Source organism: Pleurodeles waltl, chromosome 3_1 (genome assembly GCF_031143425.1).
Source record: "Pleurodeles waltl isolate 20211129_DDA chromosome 3_1, aPleWal1.hap1.20221129, whole genome shotgun sequence".
In the NCBI taxonomy this organism is placed as follows: domain Eukaryota; kingdom Metazoa; phylum Chordata; class Amphibia; order Caudata; family Salamandridae; genus Pleurodeles; species Pleurodeles waltl.
In genome coordinates, this window is record NC_090440.1 from 1,375,808,136 (window position 1) to 1,375,831,719 (window position 23,584).

At 46.4% G+C, this 23,584-nt stretch overlaps 1 protein-coding gene across 3 annotated transcripts in view; it reads left to right on the plus strand.

The window, feature by feature from the left end:
* The window catches only part of CTPS1 (CTP synthase 1), a 122,792-nt gene that overhangs the window by 40,580 nt on the left and 58,628 nt on the right, over positions 1-23,584 (plus strand). For all 3 annotated transcript variants that reach the window (XM_069224883.1, XM_069224885.1, XM_069224884.1), the window contains exon 11: positions 407-501. In XM_069224883.1, coding sequence (XP_069080984.1) covers positions 407-501 — 95 coding nt within the window. The remainder of the gene's footprint in view (positions 1-406; positions 502-23,584) is intronic.

Below are 23,584 nucleotides of genomic sequence, written 5' to 3' on the forward strand. Positions count from 1 at the left end.
AATGAGAACGTTTCTTTGATCAGCATTGTTCTGAGGCTTTATTTGTAAGACATTGAACAGGAAGGACCTCCGAGTTCTATCCATCAGGAGCATTGCCTTTGATACTTTATATGGTAACATTGGCAGAATTACCTTCTGTTATAATTGGGAATGTCTTGGCATTATTTGCCCCTGTGTATCTGCATGAACATACCAAAATATGCATATTAAAATGTATTAACAGTTCCTAAGTTGTTCTGTTAGAACCTTATTTGCTGCTTAGGTTGGAATCCATTGAGGAAGGAATGCACCTTTCATTGTGAGTTAGAAATGCGTTTCATTACCACCATTTTATATAGGCAAGGGGATCATAACCTGATCTATACCGAGTTCACTTTGAAGCTATAATTTGGTTGCCTTTTTGCAGTGGTGTCCTCGTCCCAGGAGGATTTGGCATTCGAGGTACAGAAGGGAAAATGCAAGCTATTTCCTGGGCAAGAAAACAGAAGAAACCATTTCTGGGTGAGTAAACAATAATAAGGGAGCTGTCGCAATATTTTCCTAAGAGCATGCATCCAAGAAAGCAAAGCATAGTCTTCATATTGGGATACTGATTTACTGATTGATAGCCATAAAAACTGAAAAGACCATTACAGGACTGCAGAATACCTAGAAATTAAATCGCTTTAGAGCTGATTGTTTTCCCTTAAAAACAGGTCAATTGGAACTGTAAATCTAAAACCGAAATAGATTGATTCTGCAAGAATAACCTATTTAAAAAATAATTTGCAGTGGTTCTCAGAAATTGAAAATATTACTTTTCATACACTGCAACTTTAATTAAAGCACGCCACACCGCTGCTGTCCCATCATACCTTTCAAAAGCAGCTACTCTTATTTTTTTTATTTTCTCTTGTCCAGCTTTGCTCTGCACGATCCTAGAGCACTGAGCTCTGCCCTGTGTTTTCTAACAGTAACCTTTGTATGTATGAGCCTTTACGTTTTTATTAGACATTTTACTTATTTGCTGATGGTTTTCCAGTAACTAACTTGAAATTAGCGTTATAGCTTTTGTCCTGTAGATGTTGTGGTGACCTTCCTGTTATGGAGATATACGAACGTCATAATGCTTTGTGTGGTTTGCCTACCTGTTTATACATTCTAATGCTATTTCTAACTGCAGATTCTTCACTTTGTGAATACCGGATACAGAAACTTTTCAGCAATGCCTCTGTACAGCAGTAGGTAGTGTCATGCATCATCTCGCCAACTTCGTTCCACTCTAGGAGTGACGTGTGCAAGCTGCATATAAGCGTCACCCTGATGTCATTTCCTTTCTTTACATGTCTTTATACTCTGATCTAGAAATTTCCCCTGATCTTATGACCAGAGTTTTCTCCACAAATTATGCAGTGTAAAAGAAAATGTCATCCATTTAAACTACAGGGTTCAAATTCTCCAGGGACTCTGGGGAAACAAATTTCTTTGACAGACCTACATGCAGTCTGTTTGTGGTGTCTGGGGTCAGACCACGACTCCAAGGTCTGTGGTGACTGGACCCAGATGATTCCAAAACCTATATCAGAATGTGTAGTCAAACTCTGCATGGCCAAGCACAAGAAGACTCTGCATCGTGAGTGGTCGAAGTCAAAAGGGAGGTCCCATTCCCAAAGTTGTTGCTGTGGCAGGTACTTGTGAGAATGTTCGGGTAAGTTGAAAAAGGACCAAACAATCTAAGCAGGAAACTCACCCATCCCACCACTCTCAAGCTCAAGAGAGGACACGTAAGTGGTATTGCACTTCAGTCTTCTCTGATGCCACCAACTGTGCTCATCCCTTTCATATTGACACAGACGTGGGAAGAAAGTGCATTGCCTATAGTGTTTCTTTTGCTGTTGTGATGCGAAGGACAGCTTTAGTATTAGACTTTCATATGCAAACCATAGAAGTTGAAACAAATATATTAACTGAAGTCTTGCAACCTGGCCTTGTATCCTTCAATGAGGCAGTGAATAGCACACTTTCGGGCACTTGGGCCAAGCCCTGTTCGTGACCACCCGTCAATAGTCGGTAGACCTATTGTTCGTCGCTATCAACCTGCACTTGTCAACCATGCCCTCCTATTACAGTATCCCACCCCGGACAGCCTGTCATCCAAGCTTCCACCAGCAGCGTCAGCCCAAATGCTTTTCCTACCACTCCCCCGGACCGTAAGTCCAGACACATCAAGTAAATTCTCCTTCATGAGCCTTGCTGTAGGATCGGTCAATGCCAGCTGTCTACTTGACTGTTATTTTGCTGCCCTTTGGGATATAGTGGCTCAGGCTTTACTGGCAATTCCAGACTACCCTTGGGCATCTCTTGGCAGGCTATTCAGGGCGGCTGTGACACAGCAAGATTTGTAATAAGCTCAAAACTGGACACAACTGATTGGGACGTACTATGGGCACCAGTTTGGCTCTCTGTCACTGTGCCTAGATGAGCTATACAGGTTTCTGGCACGTCCTCATATCTTTAATGGGCATGGCCTTCAATGGATCCCGCCCTTTTTGGAGATAAAGCGGACTGTGCCGTGGAGCGCTTTAAAGAGAGCACAGCCACAGCGCATTCTGGGGGCCTGTATGCTCCTCAGTGCAATTCTACAAGCAATTTTGACCTCTTTATGGCTATGGGGAAGGCTTTCCTGTCCGTCCACACCAGATTTCTCCTCCAGCCCACCAGGTATTTCAGCAAATTTTGTGCCCTAGGCTGTGGTTCCCAGAGACCATGGGGTCAGCAGGGGCAATATGCAGCTTAGGCCTCCACTTATTCAGGAACCACAAACAAAAAAACTGCTCTAGTGTTCCCATGCAGGCACAAAGCTTAGGAGCCAGTATTTCCTCTGGGTTGGCTAAAGGGGCCATAGAGAAAGTTCCAGCTTTGGTAGTGGGAACTGGGTTTTATTCCATCTACTTCCTTGTGCTGAAGCAGGACGGAAGCCTTCGTTCTATTTCAGATCTCCATTCTCTCAGTGCCCTCCTCCAGTAACATATGTTACTGCTAACCAAAGTGATGTCTATCCTTATCACTGGAGACAGGATAGTGACATTGGACCTGAAGGATGCTTATTTTTACATCGCTGTCCTACATGCGTTATCAGCAGTTCACATTGGCCCAAGAGTATTTCCAGGTTAGAGTGTTCCCCTTTGGGCTTATCAGTGACCCTCGGATGTTCATGAAAGTGATGCTGTGGTCAGAGTACCCCTATGGAAGTTGGGGGTACCAGTATTGCCCCTACCTCAACAACTAGTCACTGAAGGCAAGCTCGCCCCAGGCATTTGTCAAACTCCTCTGGACAATGACAAACCACCTTATATCATTGGCATTCACTTTCAAGCCCCAGTCACACCTCAGTCCTTCACAGACACTCTCTTTAGCTAGAGCCATTCCAGGTATGCTACAATTTCATGCCTTTCCCACTAAACGAAGAATCTAAGAGATTCTGGTTGTGATCCCAATGTTTCAGTCGTTGTTTTGGACCTTCAGAGGACTCTGAGGTTGCTTGAATTGTTACCTCCTGCATCTTGCTAGTGTCACATGCCCATTAGCACATGAAGGCTCTGCAGTGGGAACTGAAATCCCAGTTGACACAACATTAGGAACTCTGTCGTATTATAATCCTGATTTCGGAGCAGACTTCAAAAGATCTGCAGTAGGGGCTAATGGACCACCATTGGATCAGAGGCAGGCCCCTGTCTTTATCCCATCCAAAGCTAACGGTGCTCACGGATGAATCCCTGCTGACTTGGGAAGCCATCTGAGAGCGCTAGAGGTCAGAGAACTCTGGCCTCCAGCAGAGACTTGTCTCCTCATCAGCTTGTTGGGAGTTGAGTGATAAGCTTGCCCTACCATGAAAGGGCATTTGGTGCAGGTTCTCATAAACAAAACGCTGCTGTCTGGTACTGTAACAAGCACAGCGGGGTGGATCTTAGACCTTGTCTCAAGAGGCATTGCAGGGCGTAGCCTCTTCGGCAGTGGAATAGGATGCTGGGCATTTGTGCTCTGGAGCTCCATGGGCCTCAAAAGCCACTTTAAGCATATCTACCAAAGCTCACTACGCCACAAACGTGGCTCGCCAAATGCTCTGGTGATCAGGGCTGCACTACACCAGCCAGCCTGTTGTTTGCACCGATAGACAGCAAGATACTCCCAAGCATGGACTCCGACAGGGAGGGCAGATGCCATCTTATGCGGCCTGCTCCTGCTGAGCCAACGGAGAAGGCAGCCTCCCTTGAATAATGCTCGTCCCTGCCTCACCGGTGCAGAGACTTCCTGAGCTCTGGGAGCTGAGAACAGGCGCTGCTGTCACGGAACTCGACACTGGGCAGGCCCTGCTGCTCATTAGATGCGAGGTGGCGGGCATGCTCTCGGGCCTCCTGCCCGGTTGGACTTAAGGCCTCAAGCGGCAGCCCTCTTTGAACCACAAGGTGCGCCCTTGCCTGTGCACAGCTCTCAGCAACCGCAAAGGCGCCTTTTTTTGGAAGACTGGATGGTGAGGCAACATGTGAACTCAGACTGGGTTGCATTGAGAGAAGCGCATGATCCCTCACCACTGACTACAGCTTTTCCAAGCACGGGGGGGCCCTGCCACTACCTCATGTGTCTGGCCCTCTCACAGTTGGGTGCCAAGGACAGCATCATTCACCACCCTGGCTTGACACCTGTGGACTGCTCGAGACCTCCAACCTCACTGATGTGCCACGTAGCAAGGCAACTAAAGACAGTTCAGTAATATTGGTTTGGTACAAATCTTCTACAGCAAACCTGTGTGGCAATTCAGAGGACCCCCTGCCACCAGCTGTGCCTTCCTCTGGCCCCGCCGTTCTGCAGGACTACGTGGAGCGAAATATATTAGTGACATTTGACAGGAGATCGCTCAAGTCAGATTTCAAAAGCTGCCTCCACGAAATAAGTAAGGAGATCACTGCAGTAGGTGATTGTTGACAATTTGGAGCGCACAGTGGACTCCTGCGCTGAGGACTGAAGGAAGCCATCCTCAAAGCAGCTCAGAGTAGGGCAGACTTTCGAGGGTATACAATACAAATCTTCCACAACCTCTCCCCACAAGCACTCAAAAACAGCACAATTTTAAACCTGTCAGCAGTGCTTCAAGAGAAGAGAATCAAATTTCAGTGGACACACCTTTTAGGACTTCTCTTTCAATGGAATGGCCAGGGGAAGATGGTCCACTCACTTCCAGAGGCAAAGTGACTACTCAGTATTCCCGAAGACTCGCAGGAAGATGACCCAAAACTCTCAAGTCTCTGGCTCCGATGGTGGCAACCCAGCTTGGTGAACGGTCCGAGGGCGCTCCTCCGATTGTAAAAAAAAAAATAAAAAAAAAAAAGCACTGGAAGCATCCTCCTCTGCAATGGAAGCCGTCATCGCACACCTCCACAGTTTGAAAGAAGAACTCCTGCATTTCCCTCCCAATGACTCATGAGCCACAGATAGATCGACCTTTTCCTTTATCACTCCTGGGCGCCGAACTGTTGGAACACGGCGATGCTGTCACTTCCTGCACCATGTCTCTCAGCCCAGAGTCCGAACTATTAACCTTTGACTGTTAGTTGTTCTAACCTCACCTTGCTTTTTTAGAGGCTGATATCATACATAGTTCTGTCTACCATGCTTCGGACTATCCTCCGTAGAGATTGACACTCCAGAAGGAACCTCTGGGGCTCACCACTGGACTCCAGATGGAGTCGCCCATCATTTTAGCTCCTGTTGATGTTGGCCCTGTTATACCCATGCCACCCGTTAAACCCCCCCCCCCCCCCCCCCCATGCCCCCTCCAAACCCCCCCCCCCCCTAGATCTCTTAGAGGAAAAAGCGATCAAGTCTTTTGAGCAGTGTAAGTCAGACTTCTTCCTTGCTGAGACTATAAGGCTATAATGTCTCCAAATGTGCCATTGGGTACTACATCCCCCCAACGCGATAACAGCCACCTGTACTGACCCATTTTGAAACACTGGTTTGCAATTTTGAGGGCACCTGAGTCCTAGTCTCTAAAACATATGCAGTGCTGCAGCAATCCCGTTTAGTCTCCAGTCATTCCTACCAGATACGATGGGAACACACTAGCACCTAAGACTTCACTGCGAAACAGTGGGAACACCTTTGGCACAACATACCTAAGATATATCACAGCATCCTCCAGCAGGAAACCACCTACAGATTATGACCCAGTGGTACTACACCCTGCCCTCTTGTACTCCATCTACTAGACTGCATCCTCCTCTTGTTGGGAATGCAGAGTGCAACAAGGAGACTTCCTCTACATATGGTGAACATGCCCGCACATCACTGTATTCTGGAAAGAAATTCTTACGCACATCAAAGACACACACACTAGAGCTGATCTGATCCCAACAGATTACTGTGCAGCTATCTTGGGATATCTCCTGCTGACATTACACACAGTGACAAGCGCAGATTGATACCCGACACAGCACATTAAGGGTGCAGTGAAACAGTTAATAGCTCTCGCCCTGAAGCCTCCCAAGGCTTCGCCAACGGCGGCCTGGTTTATGAGACTTTGGCATACTTTGGTGATAGAACACATGACACTTAAACTATTCGACTTGAATACAAAATTTGTACAACTTGGCAATCTCTCGTAGATCACTGTTATCCTATGGAGGAAGAACAAATACTGCAAACAGGTAGAGTACAGCGACTTACGAGACCAATCTTCTGGACTTGTAAGATTTGGGTTAGGGTCCAGTCCACACCAGTAGGTCACACCGGGCGGCACTGGTGCGGCTGGGTGCAGAGTGGTACGGCGTCTGGTACCCAATGTTAGTCAATGGGGATTGGTCCGGTTGAAAAGAGGCTGCAGGTTAGGACTATCGATCCGGTCAGGTTGAACCAACAAGTGGGCTCCGTTTTTGCGATGCTCAGGTACGTAGGGACACCGATGGTCAAGGGCATCGGGGTGCAAAGGGTTCAAAGACCAGCAGGTTTGCGTCATGGGTGGCGGTCGCGGTGGAGGGGGCCCACAGAAACAGGCTGCAGGCATGGGCTTGGGGACCAGTCCAGCTGAACCAGCAAGTGGGCTCAAGCCTCACGAGCCTCGGGAACGCATGGGCACTAGTGGTTCTCTTCTCCTTGTTCAGTGGCGTCCTGGAGCAGAAGTGCAGTGGACCGTCAGGTTTCCGTCACTGGAGGCAGTCATGGTTGAGGGGGTTTGCACAAAGAGGCTGCAGGTGTCTGTGTGAAGGTCTTAGTTGGGAAAACCACAATGGACTTAGCCTCTGGAGAGGCTGGGGACCATGCTGGCACCGTGGCCCACTTCAGCTCCAGCTAGGGGACTCTGGTGCAGTGGTGCTATCCGGCGTCATGTTTTGGCAGTTGGGAGTCCTCTTCAGGGTTTCTTGGGTGTCTGCAAAAATGAAGGGAAGAAGATCTGCTGTTCCATGGGAGCTCCTGGTGCTGGGGTGAAGGCCGGCAGTCTTCCCGGGCTTTTGGAAGTTTCAGCAGCTGGAAAATGAGGCGTCTTTCTGACAGTTATCTAAGTCAGCAGGTATGCTTGGTGCTCAGTTAGTCACTGAACTTCAGTTCTTGCCTTATGCGTCTCTCGAATGTCATCCTCCTTCAGATCGGCAGAAATGTAATTTCCTGGTGCCATGGGCTCCCCTAAATACTGATTTTTGGGGGCATTTCGAGGAGTGTTGAGTAACAGCCAAAAGGCTACTTACCCCTGGGGTCACTACACCCCCTATATGACCACTTCCTGTGAGAAGTTGGCGTAGCCCTATCCCAGAGTTCTTTAATCTGCCAATACCAAGATGGAAGATTTCTAAATGTTGTGTCCATATCAGGCAGTGCTCCTTTGGGGTGGGACTGAACTGAGGGGTGGACACTCATCTCTGAATACTAAATTTCCTGTCTATTCAGGTGCCAAATGGGGCCCTTGGGCAGGTGGGTCAGCACCCCTCCTTTGAGTGAAGTAAGATCTGCAGACCAAGGGCGGTGGGCTTCTTTGAAGTCCCTGCCTTGGAATGCATATTTGCAGGTCATCCTGTTGGGTGGGGTGTGTAAACACCTCTCCCAGAGCAGACTTTGTTTCGGACCGCCCGAAAGCAAATGTTCTCACGCTTTAAGGTCAGAATCGTGTCTGGTGGTGGCAGGCTGGCTAAAACTAGTCAGTCCACACACTAATAGTTGGTAAGTTTTCAGGGGGCACTCTAAGGTGCCCTCTGGGTGCATGTATTAATAAATCCATCACTGGCATCAGTGAGGGTTTATAATATGAGATGATTGATGTCAAACATCCCTATTCGCAATGAAGCAATCATGCAGCTGGGAAACTCATAGTGACCAGTACCCAGCACATATACATAAAATGGCTTCCCTGCTCACTCATTATGTCTAAAAATCGACAAGGGCAAAGCAGTGACATATCTGCTCTTGTAATATAATGCACCCTGCCTTAGGGCTAGAAGGCCTGCTATAGGGGTGACCTTACATATATTGCATGCAGTGTTAGGGGACATGGCACACAGCCTGTGTGCCACATCATGTTTTCACTTTTAGCTGCCCCAAGACATGCAGCCTGCAATGGCATTCTGCATATGCTAGGTGAGGGGTCCCTGAGGGTGGCATAATACATGCTGTAGCCCTTGGGGAACCTTCATTGGTACCTATGCCCTAGGTTCCAGGGGTACCATTTACTTGGGACTTAAGGGTGGGGGGGAGGGGGGGCAAAGGTATTTCCAATTGGGAAGCAATTGCACAGGTTTAGCAAAAGAGATTTGGCACTTGTTCCTGAATAGTAGGAAACCAGTGCACTTTCAGTCAAAATTGCATCATGTACCAGTCAAAAAAGTAGGGGTGGCTATGTCAAAAAGAGGCATGTTCCTAAAGTGGCAGCCAGCGAGTTTGTGGAGCCTCCGGGACGCGAAATTGACAACGTTTTTGGGCATTAAATTCTCAAACACTACTGAAAAGTTTTACACCAAATAACAAAAAAAACACTCTTCCTGAACCCAAGATCTAGATTTCTCCCAAATTTGGTGTAATGCATTCAGAGGTTTGGGCTGTAGCTGTGTCTAAAGTTCCTATGGAAAAAGGAAGGAGAAAAATGTGCAGTGGGGCCACGCTTTTTTCTTGGTCCCTGCCTGACTGATCACACCAAAACTTGTCAGGAGCAAGCTAGTCAAAAAGAGGCACTTTTTGAAACGTTTTGTGGAGATCCATCAAGCGACGCCAAAGTTATTATCAACATAAAAAGGCATTTTCTCTGGAAACTCAATCCCAACAATAACTATCCAGTGGGGACTGCCACTGGGATATAGATAGATAGATCTATAGATAGATTCTGTCAGGAAATAGTTCTGTACAGTAAACTATTACTGGAAAAGGGGCAAAAGATAGTCCTCCTATTGGCCAAAGGGAACACCAGTTTAGTAAAATCTATATTCATAATCAGAACATGCGAATGTATCACAGGGGTTTTCTGAAATGAGCTATGACGATGCAGTGCTCATGAAGGTGACATGCTGTAATACAAACAAATATTAAATGAGAAAAACACTCTAAGGCTTACTGCTAAATATTGCAATCTAAACATCCAATGGCAGATAGTTATCTCAACGTTATGTCAGTTTGTAATCGCATTCAATCAAGCTTTTGATCATGTAAGTTTCGAAGTGCCAACCTGTTTGGCTATAAATTGTGGTTGGGTCTTCAACAGGACAGATACATAAGATACACCTTAAATAATAAAGAAGAAAATGTGTTCAGTGGTGTGCCTAGCAGTATTGGACATAGACAATGTAGTCTGTTTAAGGCTCGTACCTCATATGTCTTGAGGTAATAATTGGTGACCTGAGCTTGTAACATCATCAGGTACAAGAATCAGGTAGGAACACATTATTTAGATTAGGTTCCAAAGAATTATGTCCTGAAAGGTATATACATGCGCTGCAGTGAAGAAAAACTAATTATGCAGGACCAATTGTTTCGTCCGTAACCTGTGGAAGTTATCCGCCAACCACTATTTAAGTATCCGGATCCAAAATGCAAATAAATAATAAAAATAAATTGTACCAAGCACCGCTGCAATTGCTGCATGCATGCGATGTAATAGTTATTTAAGTGCCAAAAGCTATGTAAAAGCACAGAAGTTCACATAGTATAGGAAATTCCCTCACTATGGGAAAAATAAATTCACCAAGAAGATTATTCAGTGTCCACACTTGACAATGTGGTTGTAAAATATTAATTATGACCATTTTGTAAAAGTGACAAGCAATGTACAGTTTCTAAACAAGTAGGCCAGTATACATTTCTAAACAAGCAGGGCTGTATAAATCACGTTGTCTACCAGTATAAGCACCTGAAGCAAAGCTACACGTTCATTGGATCTAATTATCAATTTACCAGTTTACATGCAACATGCACATGCAAAGTAGGTGGCCATGAACACTTTAAGCTAGTTCTAGTGTGACTTTATTTACTGCTCCTTAAGGCTGCATCTCAGAGGAATTTATATGTTCGATGGCATCTGTCGCTGTAGATACACATGTTCTGCATAGCTCGCCATCTGGTGTTGGGTCGGAGTGTTACAAGTTGTTTTTCTTCGAAGAAGTCTTTCGAGTCACGGGACCGAGTGACTCCTCCTTCTGTCTCCATTGTGCATGGGCGTCGACTCCATCTTCGATTGTTTTCTTTCCGCCATCGGGTTCGGACGTGTTCCTGTCGCTCCGAGTTTCGGAACGGAAAGTTAGTAAATATCGGAAGATTTTCGTCGGTATTGTTGCGTTCGGGATCGGCGTAGTTAGATTCAACACCGCATCGAAGATCGACGCGCTCCGGTGCCCTTCGGGGTAGTTTTCGATCCCCCGTCGGGGCCTGGTCGGCCCGACCGCGTGTAGAACAACGCCGATGGAACAGACCCCGTTCCGTTTTTGTCCCAAATGCCACAACAAATACCCGTATACAGACCAACATTTGGTCTGTAACCTGTGCCTGTCACCTGAGCACAGTGAGGAGACTTGCGAGGCCTGTCGCGCGTTCCGGTCCCGAAAGACACTCCGTGACCGTCGAGCCAGGAGACTTCAGATGGCGTCCACGCCGACAGCGCACCGAGAGTCCGAGGAACGAGAGGAAGAAGAAACCTTTTCGATCCACGAATCTGACTCCGAGGAATTCGACGATCAAAGAATCGTGAGTAAGACGTCGAAAACAACACATAAGAAAAGTGACAAGGCCCAGGGGACGCCACTGCCACCAGGCCATGGCTCCACCCATAAATTCGGTGACCGACCATCGGCACCGAAAAAGGCCCAAACAGTGCCGAGATCGTCAGACTCCGGTCGAGACACCGGCACGCAGCCTTCTCGGGATCGAGAAAGTGCTGGAGAAAAGCAACGACACCGAGATAGCGGTGTAGAAACGGCTCGACGCCGAGACAGCGGCACTAACGAAGATCGACGCCGAGAGGTTTCGACTCCAAAAAAGAAAAAAGCCACCTCGGAGCCAAAAAAAGATACAGACAGGGTTTCGGTGCCGAAACAACCCGTAACCGACCCAGGTCCAGGCTCTTATACAGAGGAGCAATTACTGTCCTCTCAGATGCGAAAGCATAGGTTTGAGGAAGAGCTGCAATCCACCGAAGTGGACCATACGCAAAAACGTATTTTCATACAGCAGGGAACAGGAAAAATAAGCACCCTTCCCCCTATTAGGAGAAAAAGGAGACTGGAGTTTCAAACAGACCAGGCGCCACTAACAAAAATGGTGAAAAAGGTGACTCCGCCACCCTCTCCTCCACCTGTAATTAACGTCTCACCAGAACAAACTCCGTCACATTCCCCGGCTCACACCACCATGAGCCAAGGTGACCAGGATCAAGACGCTTGGGACTTATATGACGCCCCAGTGTCGGACAACAGTCCGGAGGCATATCCAACAAAGCCCTCACCACCAGAAGACAGCACAGCATATTCTCAAGTGGTGGCTAGAGCAGCACAATTCCACAACGTAAACCTCCACTCAGAGCAAGTCGAGGATGACTTTGTATTCAACACTCTCTCCTCCACCCACAGCTCCTACCAAAGCCTGCCTATGCTGCCAGGTATGCTTCGGCACGCAAAGGAAATCTTCAAGGAGCCGGTCAAAAGTAGGGCAATAACGCCAAGGGTGGAAAAGAAATATAAGGCACCTCCTACAGACCCTGTTTTCATCACCACACAGCTGCCACCAGATTCCGTCGTAGTAGGAGCAGCTCGGAAAAGAGCCAACTCCCACACATCTGGGGATGCACCACCCCCAGATAAAGAGAGCCGCAAGTTCGATGCAGCTGGGAAAAGAGTCGCAGTACAAGCTGCAAACCAGTGGCGCATTGCTAACTCTCAAGCACTACTTGCGCGCTATGACAGAGCCCATTGGGATGAGATGCAACACCTCATCGAGCATCTACCCAAGGAACTACAAAAGAGGGCAAAGCAGGTGGTTGAGGAAGGACAGAACATATCAAATAACCAGATACGATCCTCTGTGGACGCAGCAGACACAGCTGCAAGAACAATTAATACATCTGTGACCATTAGAAGGCACGCATGGCTAAGAACGTCTGGGTTCAAACCAGAGATACAGCAGGCAGTGCTCAATATGCCATTCAACGAAAAACAACTGTTCGGACCAGAAGTGGACACGGCAATCGAAAAACTAAAAAAAGACACTGACACTGCTAAAGCCATGGGCGCACTCTACTCCCCGCAGAGCAGAGGAACCTACAGCACCTTCCGCAAGACACCCTTTAGAGGGGGGTTTCGGGGTCAGGCCACACAAGCCAGCACCTCGCAGGCAACACCGTCCAGCTACCAGGGACAGTACAGGGGAGGCTTTCGGGGCCAATACAGAGGAGGGCAATTCCCTAGGAATAGAGGAAAATTTCAAAGCCCCAAAACCCCTACAACCAAGCAGTGACTCAGATGTCACTCACCCCCTCCACACAACACCAGTGGGGGGAAGAATAGGTCATTATTACAAAGCATGGGAGGAAATAACTACAGACACTTGGGTCTTAGCAATTATCCAACATGGTTATTGCATAGAATTCCTAAAATTCCCTCCAAACATACCACCAAAAGCACAGAATTTATCAAAACAACATTCTGAACTTCTGGAAATAGAAGTTCAAGCACTATTGCAAAAGAATGCAATCGAATTAGTACCAAACACACAAACAAACACAGGAGTCTATTCACTGTACTTCTTAATACCAAAAAAGGACAAAACACTGAGACCAATCCTAGACCTCAGAATACTAAACACCTACATCAAATCAGACCACTTTCACATGGTCACGCTACAAGAAGTGTTACCATTGCTAAAACTACAGGACTACATGAGAACCTTAGACCTCAAAGACGCGTATTTCCATATACCAATACATCAATCGCACAGAAAATACCTACGGTTCGTATTCAAAGGAATACATTACCAATTCAAAGTATTGCCTTTTGGTTTAACAACCGCACCAAGAGTCTTTACAAAATGTCTAGCAGTAGTGGCTGCACACATCAGAAGGCAGCAAATACATGTATTCCCGTATCTAGACGACTGGCTAATCAAAACCAATTCACTAACAAAGTGCTTACACCACACAAATCAAATCATACAAACCCTCTACAAACTAGGTTTCACCGTCAACTTTGCAAAATCCAACATTTTGCCGTGCAAAGTACAACAATACCTGGGAGCCATAATAGACACAACAAAAGGAGTAGCCACTCCAAGTCCACAAAGAATTCAAAATTTCAACAAGATCATACAACGCATGTATCCAACACAAACAATACAAGCAAAGATGATATTACAACTCCTAGGCATGATGTCCTCATGCATAGCCATTGTCCCGAACGCAAAACTGCACATGAGGCCCTTACAACAGTGCCTAGCATCACAATGGTCACAAGCACAGGGTCACCTTCTAGATCTGGTGTTGATAGACCGCCAAACTTACCTCTCGCTTCTATGGTGGAACAGTATAAAATTTAAACAAAGGGCGGCCTTTCCAAGACCCAGTGCCACAATACGTAATAACAACAGATGCTTCCATGACAGGGTGGGGAGCACACCTCGATCAACACAGCATACAAGGACAATGGAACGTACATCAAACAAAACTGCATATAAATCACCTAGAAATGCTAGCAGTTTTTCAAGCATTAAGGGCTTTCCAACCAATTATAACTCACAAATACATTCTTGTCAAAACAGACAACATGACAACAATGTATTATCTAAACAAACAAGGGGGGACACACTCAACGCAGTTGAGCCTGCTGGCACAAAAGATATGGCGATGGGCAATTCACAACCACATTCGCCTAATAGCACAGTTTATTCCAGGGATCCAGAATCAACTTGCAGACAATCTCTCTCGATCACCAACAGGTCCACGAATGGGAAATTCACCCCCAAATTCTAAACACTTACTTCAGACTCTGGGGAACACCTCAAATAGACTTGTTTGCAACAAAAGAGAACGCAAAATGCCAAAACTTCGCATCCAGATACCCACACAGGCAGTCCCAAGGCAATGCCCTATGGATGAACTGGTCAGGGATATTTGCCTACGCTTTTCCTCCTCTCCCTCTCCTTCCTTATCTGGTAAACAAATTGAGTCAAAACAAACTCAAACTCATATTAATAGCACCAACTTTGGCAAGGCAACCCTGGTACACAACACTGCTAGACCTATCAGTAGTACCCCACATCAAATTGCCCAACAGGCCGGATCTGTTAACACAACACAACCAACAGATCAGACATCCAGATCCAGCATCGCTGAATCTAGCAATCTGGCTCCTGAAATCCTAGAATTCGGACACTTGCAACTTACCCAAGAATGTATGGAAGTCATAAAGCAAGCCAGAAGGCCGTCCACTAGGCACTGCTATGCAAGTAAATGGAAGAGGTTTGTTTGCTACTGCCATCATAATCAGATCCAACCTTTACACGCAACTCCAAAGGATGTAGTGGGTTACTTGCTTCACTTACAAAAATCTAACCTAGCCTTCTCTTCCATTAAAATACACCTTGCGGCAATATCTGCATACCTGCAGACTACCTATTCAACTTCCCTATATAGGATACCAGTCATTAAAGCATTCATGGAAGGCCTTAAAAGAATTATACCACCAAGAACACCACCTGTTCCTTCATGGAACTTAAATGTTGTCTTAACAAGACTCATGGGTCCACCCTTTGAACCCATGCACTCTTGCGAAATACAGTTCCTAACCTGGAAGGTTGCATTTCTCATCGCCATTACATCTCTAAGAAGAGTAAGCGAAATTCAGGCGTTTACAATACAAGAACCTTTTATACAACTACACAAAAATAAAGTCGTCCTAAGGACTAATCCTAAATTTTTACCAAAGGTTATTTCACCGTTCCACCTAAATCAAACAGTGGAACTACCAGTGTTCTTCCCACAGCCAGATTCCGTAGCTGAGAGGGCACTACATACATTAGATGTCAAAAGAGCATTAATGTACTACATTGACAGAACGAAAAACATCAGAAAGACTAAACAACTATTTATTGCATTCCAAAAACCTCATGCAGGAAACCCAATATCAAAACAAGGTATAGCCAGATGGATAGTTAAATGCATCCAAATCTGCTACCTTAAAGCAAAACGACAACTGCCCATTACACCAAGGGCACACTCAACCAGAAAAAAAGGTGCTACCATGGCCTTTCTAGGAAACATCCCAATGCAAGAAATATGTAAGGCAGCCACATGGTCTACGCCACACACGTTCACCAAGCACTACTGTGTAGACGTGCTATCCGCACAGCAAGCCACAGTAGGTCAAGCCGTGTTAAGAACATTATGTTCGATGGCATCTGTCGCTGTAGATACGCATGTTTTGCAATAGCTCGCCATCTGGTGTTGGGCCGGAGTGTTACAAGTTGTTTTTCTTCGAAGAAGTCTTTCGAGTCACGGGACCGAGTGACTCCTCCTTTTGTCTCCATTGCGCATGGGCGTCGACTCCATCTTCGATTGTTTTTTTTCCGCCATCGGGTTCGGACGTGTTCCTGTCGCTCCGAGTTTCGGAACGGAAAGATAGCTAATTTCGGAAGATTTTCGTCGGTATTGTTGCGTTCGGGATCGGCGTAGTTAGATTCAACACCGCATCGAAGGTCGAAGAGCTCCGGTGCCCTTCGGGGTAGTTTTTTCGATCCCCCGTCGGGGCCTGGTCGGCCCGACCGCGTGCTGAAGAACGCCGATGGAACGGACCCCGTTCCGTTTCTGCCCCAAATGCCACAATAAATACCCCTATACAGACCAACACTTGGTCTGTAACCTGTGCCTGTCACCTGAGCACAGTGAAGACACCTGTGAGGCCTGTCGTGCGTTCCGGTCCCGAAAGACACTCCGAGACCGTCGAGCCAGAAGACTTCAGATGGCGTCCGCGCCGACAGCCCACCGAGAGTTTGAGGAGCAGAAAGAGGAAGGTACCTTCTCGAACCAAGAATCGGACTCCGAAGGATTCGACGATACACAAACTGTGAGTAAGACGTCGAAAACCACACAGAGAAAGATTTACAAGGCCCAGGGGACGCCACTGCCATCAGGCCATGGCTCCACCCATAAATTCGGTGACCGACCATCGGCACCGAAAAAGGCCCAAACAGTGCCGAGATCGTCCGACTCCGGTCGAGACACCGGCACGCAGCCTTCTCGGGACCGAGAAAGTGCTGGAGACAAGCCTCGACACCGAGATGCCGGTGTGGACACGGCTCGACGCCGAGACAGCGGCACCGAAGAAGATCGACGCCGAGAGGTTTCGGCCCCGAAAAAGAAAAAAGTCACCTCGGAGCCGAAAAAACACGCAGACAGGGTTTCGGTGCCGAAACAAACTGCAAGCGACCCAGCTTCAGGCTCTTATACAGAAGAGCACTCGCTAACCTCCCAAATGCAAAAGCATAGGTTTGAGGTAGAGCTACAAGCAACTGATGTGGACCATACGCAAAAGCGTATCTTCATACAGCAGGGGACAGGAAAAATAAGCACCCTTCCCCCCATTAGAAGAAAGAGAAGGTTGGAGTTCCAAACTGAACAGACACCACAACCAAAAGTGGTGAAAAGAGTTACCCCACCACCCTCTCCTCCGCCAGTGATTAACGTCTCACCAGCACGAACTCCATCACACTCCCCAGCTCACACCACCATAAGCCAGGGTGACCAAGATCAAGACGCATGGGACCTATACGACGCCCCAGTGTCAGATAACAGTCCGGAGGCATACCCTACAAAGCCATCTCCACCAGAAGACAGCACCGCGTATTCTCAAGTGGTGGCTAGAGCAGCACAATTTCACAACGTAAGCCTCCACTCAGAACAGGTCGAGGATGATTTTTTATTCAACACACTCTCCTCCACCCACAGCTCATACCAAAGCCTGCCTATGCTCCCTGGTATGCTCCGGCACGCGAAAGAAATCTTTAAGGAGCCGGTCAAAAGTAGGGCAATCACACCAAGGGTGGAAAAGAAGTATAAGGCGCCTCCTACAGACCCGGTTTTCATCACTACACAGCTGCCACCAGACTCTGTCGTTGTAGGAGCAGCTAGGAAAAGGGCCAACTCTCACACATCTGGAGATGCACCACCCCCAGATAAAGAAAGCCGCAAGTTCGATGCAGCTGGTAAAAGAGTCGCAGCACAAGCTGCAAACCAGTGGCGCATCGCGAACTCCCAGGCACTACTTGCGCGCTATGACAGAGCCCACTGGGACGAGATGCAACATCTCATTGAACATCTGCCCAAGGACTTACAAAATAGGGCAAAACAAGTGGTTGAGGAGGGACAGACCATTTCCAACAACCAGATCCGCTCCTCCATGGACGCTGCAGATACAGCTGCACGAACAATTAATACATCTGTAACTATCAGAAGGCATGCATGGCTCCGAACGTCTGGATTTAAACCAGAGATTCAACAAGCAGTTCTCAATATGCCTTTTAATGAAAAAAAACTGTTCGGTCCAGAAGTAGACACAGCGATTGAGAAACTCAAAAAAGATACGGACACTGCCAAAGCCATGGGCGCACTCTACTCCCCGCAGAGCAGAGGGAATTACAGCACATTCCGTAAAACGCCCTTTCGAGGGAGGTTTCGGGGTCAGAGCACACAAGCCAGCACCTCACAAGCAACACCGTCCAGTTACCAGGGACAGTATAGAGGAGGTTTTCGGGGACAATATAGAGGAGGGCAATTCCCTAGAAATAGAGGAAGATTTCACAGCCCCAAAACCCCTGCTACTAAACAGTGACTCACATGTCACTCACCCCCTCCACACAACACCAGTGGGGGGAAGAATAAGTCATTATTACAAAGCATGGGAGGAAATCACTACAGACACTTGGGTTCTAGCAATTATCCAACATGGTTATTGCATAGAATTTCTACAATTCCCTCCAAACATACCACCAAAAGCACAAAATTTGACAACACACCATTCCAATCTCCTGGAGATAGAAGTGCAGGCACTATTGCAAAAGAATGCAATCGAATTAGTGCCAAACACACAAATAAACACAGGAGTTTACTCACTGTACTTTCTGATACCAAAGAAGGACAAAACGCTGAGACCAATCCTAGACCTCAGAGTAGTGAACACTTTCATCAAATCAGACCACTTTCACATGGTCACACTACAAGAAGTATTGCCATTGCTAAAACTACACGACTACATGGCAACTTTAGACCTCAAGGATGCTTATTTCCATATACCAATACACCCATCGCACAGGAAATACCTAAGGTTTGTATTCAAGGGAATACATTACCAATTCAAGGTATTGCCTTTCGGATTAACAACCGCACCAAGAGTCTTTACCAAATGTCTAGCGGTAGTCGCTGCACACATAAGAAGGCAGCAAATACATGTGTTCCCATATCTAGACGACTGGCTAATCATGGCTCATTCGTTAATACAGTGCTCAAATCACACAAATCATATCATACAAACCCTTTTCAAACTAGGGTTCACCGTCAATTTCACAAAATCCAAAATTCTGCCGCGCAAGGTACAACAATACCTGGGAGCCATAATAGACACATCAAAAGGGGTAGCCACTTCAAGTCCACAAAGAATTCAAAATTTCAACACCATCATACAACGCATGTATCCAACACAAAGGATACACGCAAAGATGGTACTACAACTCCTAGGCATGATGTCTTCATGCATAGCCATTGTCCCAAACGCAAGACTGCACATGAGGCCCTTACAACAGTGCCTAGCATCACAATGGTCACAAGCACAGGGTCACCTTCTAGATCTGGTGTTAATAGACCGCCAAACTTACCTCTCGCTTCTGTGGTGGAACAACATAAATTTAAACAAAGGGCGGCCTTTCCAAGACCCAGTGCCACAATACGTAATAACAACAGATGCTTCCATGACAGGGTGGGGAGCACACCTCGATTAACACAGCATACAAGGACAATGGAACGTACATCAAACAAAACTGCATATAAATCACCTAGAACTTCTAGCAGTTTTTCAAGCACTAAAAGCTTTCCAACCAATAATAGTTCACAAATACATTCTCGTCAAAACAGACAACATGACAACAATGTATTATCTAAACAAGCAGGGGGGGACGCACTCCACGCAGTTAAGCCTGCTAGCACAAAAGATTTGGCGTTGGGCAATTCACAACCAAATTCGCCTAATAGCACAATTTATACCAGGGATCCAAAATCAACTCGCAGACAATCTCTCTCGAGATCACCAACAGGTCCACGAATGGGAAATTCACCCCCAAATTCTGAACACTTATTTCAAACTCTGGGGAACACCTCAGATAGACTTGTTTGCGACAAGGGAGAACGCAAAATGCCAAAACTTCGCATCCAGATACCCACACAAACAATCCCAAGGCAATGCCCTATGGATGAACTGGTCAGGGATATTTGCTTACGCTTTTCCTCCTCTCCCTCTCCTTCCTTACCTGGTAAACAAACTCAGTCAAAACAAACTCAAACTCATATTAATAGCACCAACTTGGGCAAGGCAACCCTGGTACACAACGCTGCTAGACCTATCAGTAGTACCCTGCATCAAATTGCCCAACAGGCCAGATCTGTTGACACAGCACAACCAAAAGATCAGACACCCGGATCCAGCATCGCTGAATCTAGCAATCTGGCTCCTGAAATCCTAGAATTCGGGCACTTACAACTTACCCAAGAATGTATGGAAGTCATAAAACAAGCCAGAAGGCCATCCACCAGGCACTGCTATGCAAGTAAATGGAAGAGGTTTGTTTGCTACTGCCATATTAATCGAATACAACCATTACACACAACTCCAGAACATGTAGTGGGTTACTTGCTTCACTTACAAAAATCTAACCTGGCTTTCTCTTCCATTAAAATACACCTTGCAGCAATATCTGCATACCTGCAGACTACCTATTCAACTTCCCTATATAAAATACCAGTCATTAAAGCATTCATGGAGGGCCTTAGGAGAATTATACCACCAAGAACACCACCTGTTCCTTCATGGAACCTAAATGTTGTCCTAACTAGACTTATGGGTCCACCTTTTGAACCCATGCACTCCTGCGACATACAGTTCCTAACCTGGAAGGTGGCATTTCTCATCGCCATTACTTCCCTAAGAAGAGTAAGCGAGATTCGGGCGTTTACAATACAGGAACCTTTTATACAACTACACAAGAATAAGGTCGTCCTAAGGACCAATCCTAAATTTTTGCCAAAGGTTATTTCACCGTTCCATCTAAATCAAACAGTGGAACTTCCAGTGTTCTTTCCACAGCCAGATACCGTAGCTGAAAGGGCACTACATACATTAGATGTCAAAAGAGCATTGATGTATTACATTGACAGAACAAAAAACATCAGAAAGACTAAACAACTATTTATTGCATTTCAAAAACCTCATGCAGGAAACCCAATATCAAAACAAGGTATAGCCAGATGGATAGTTAAATGCATCCAAATCTGCTACCTTAAAGCTAAACGACAGCTGCCCATTACACCAAGGGCACACTCAACCAGAAAGAAAGGTGCTACCATGGCCTTTCTAGGAAACATCCCAATGCAAGAAATATGTAAGGCAGCCACATGGTCTACGCCTCACACATTCACCAAGCACTACTGTGTAGACGTGTTATCCGCACAACAAGCCACAGTAGGTCAAGCCGTATTAAGAACATTATTTCAGACTACTTCCACTCCTACAGGCTGATCCACCGCTTTTGGGGAGATAACTGCTTACTAGTCTATGCAAAACATGCGTATCTACAGCGACAGATGCCATCGAACTGAAAATGTCACTTACCCAGTGTACATCTGTTCGTGGCATCAGTCGCAGTAGATTCGCATGTGCCCACCCGCCTCCCCGGGAGCCTGTAGCAGTTTGGAAGTTACCTTCAATTATTTATATATGTATCATCTCAACCTTAAATAGGTGCATACTTAGTCACTCCATTGCATGGGCACTATTACTACAATTCAACTCCTACCTCACCCTCTGCGGGGAAAAACAATCGAAGATGGAGTCGACGCCCATGGGCAATGGAGACAAAAGGAGGAGTCACTCGGTCCCGTGACTCGAAAGACTTCTTCGAAGAAAAACAACTTGTAACACTCCGGCCCAACACCAGATGGCGAGCTATTGCAAAACATGCGAATCTACTGCGACTGATGCCACGAACAGATGTACACTGGGTAAGTGACATTTTCATTCAAACCACTTCCATTCCTACAGGCTGAGCCACCGCTTTTGGGGAGATAACTGCTTACTAGACTATGCAGAACATGTGTATCTACAGCGACAGATGCCATCGAACTGAAAATGTCACTTACCCAGTGTACATCTGTTCGTGGCATCAGTCGCTGGAGATTCACATGTGCCCACCCGCCTCCCCGGGAGCCTGTAGCAGTTCGGAAGTTAGCTTCAACTTTGTACATTTGTATATATATTATTTTAACCTTAAATAGGTACATACTTAGTCACTCCATTGCATGGGCACTATTACTACAACACAACTCCTACCTCACCCTCTGCGGGGAAAACAATCGAAGATGGAGTCGACGCCCATGCGCAATGGAGACAGAAGGAGGAGTCACTCGGTCCCGTGACTCGAAAGACTTCTTCGAAGAAAAACAACTTGTAACACTCCGACCCAACACCAGATGGCGAGCTATGCAGAACATGTGAATCTCCAGCGACTGATGCCACGAACAGATGTACACTGGGTAAGTGACATTTTCATTCCAAAGAGTGGTGGGCCAGTCTTGAGTCTATGACTCACCAAGGGCGACACTGCCTTTTTCTCCAGAGCGTGCACGTTGATGCAGAGATTCTGCTCATACCTGCGTGATCAGGTGCTCTGGTCTTGCAGCTCTTCATTTGTGCTTCCCGGTTGCAAGATAAGCATGTCTACTAAGCTTGTTGTAGGCTCCCTGCTTCAATTGATAAGATATGTACAGGGAGCTCTTCAGAAGTGTGATTTATACATGCTACTGGTGGTTTCTAATTTAAGTTTCTCCACTTAAACAACTTGCTAAAAGATGTTTGTAGGAAAGTGGATTATTAAGTGGCGTGGTTGTGAGGCCCCACCCTGTAATAGTATCACAATCTCTGTAAGATCCAGTTAGGTTTTTTCAACAAAACATTAGCTCAGTCCTGGGTAGTGGTGGCACAGAGCAGCCAGGCTTAAGCAAAGGATCACATGTAAAGCACGTAGTACCAAAACAGTCAATATGCAAGAAACACAACACAATGAAAATCCACCACCAATGTATACAAATTAAAGGGTATCTCTATCTTTCAACAAACATCAAAACAACAAAAATCTAATGAGGGCAATTTGAGATATGATTTTTCAAAGGTAGGTAAGTTCTTTTAAATACAATAAACCTTTGTAATCTGCTTAGCACAGATAAAAACAACTACCAATCTTCTTCTCTTGGATGGGCCACAAATGGTTGGAAGCCACTAACAGGGACCACTTAGGTCCAGGAGACAGTTACCTGTCAGGTCCAGCAGTCTGAGTGCTCACTGTAATTTATCCTTCACTACAGTCCACCAAAGACGTGTTCCTGATGCAGGATGCTGAAGAGATTTGAGTCTTCTTGTGGCCACCCTGCTGTCGGTGATCGCCTGGGCCTCAGGATTTGATCACCCACGATGCAGCTGCTTGGAAGGTACTGGTGTGACACCAATTCATGAGGTGAGGAATCTGCTGTTAGAAGTATCCATCAGAAGAACAAGTTATGTACCTTTGGTAACTATCTTTCTGTTGGATATCCTATCTAACCACAAATTCCTCAACCACCCACCCACCTTCTCATTCTGTGGACTGGATTCTTCATCAGAAAAGGTCCCAATTTAAAGATCTGCACACTGGTCATACCAATTTGCCAATGGGCTCTGAGTCATAGGGCGCAGCCAGTCTAGAAAGTAGCTGACATTAACGCATATGGGTGACCCTTTTAGGCAGCTACACATGTCACTTCTGCGGTGGCACGTTGTCGGAGCTGAGCTTTATGACACCA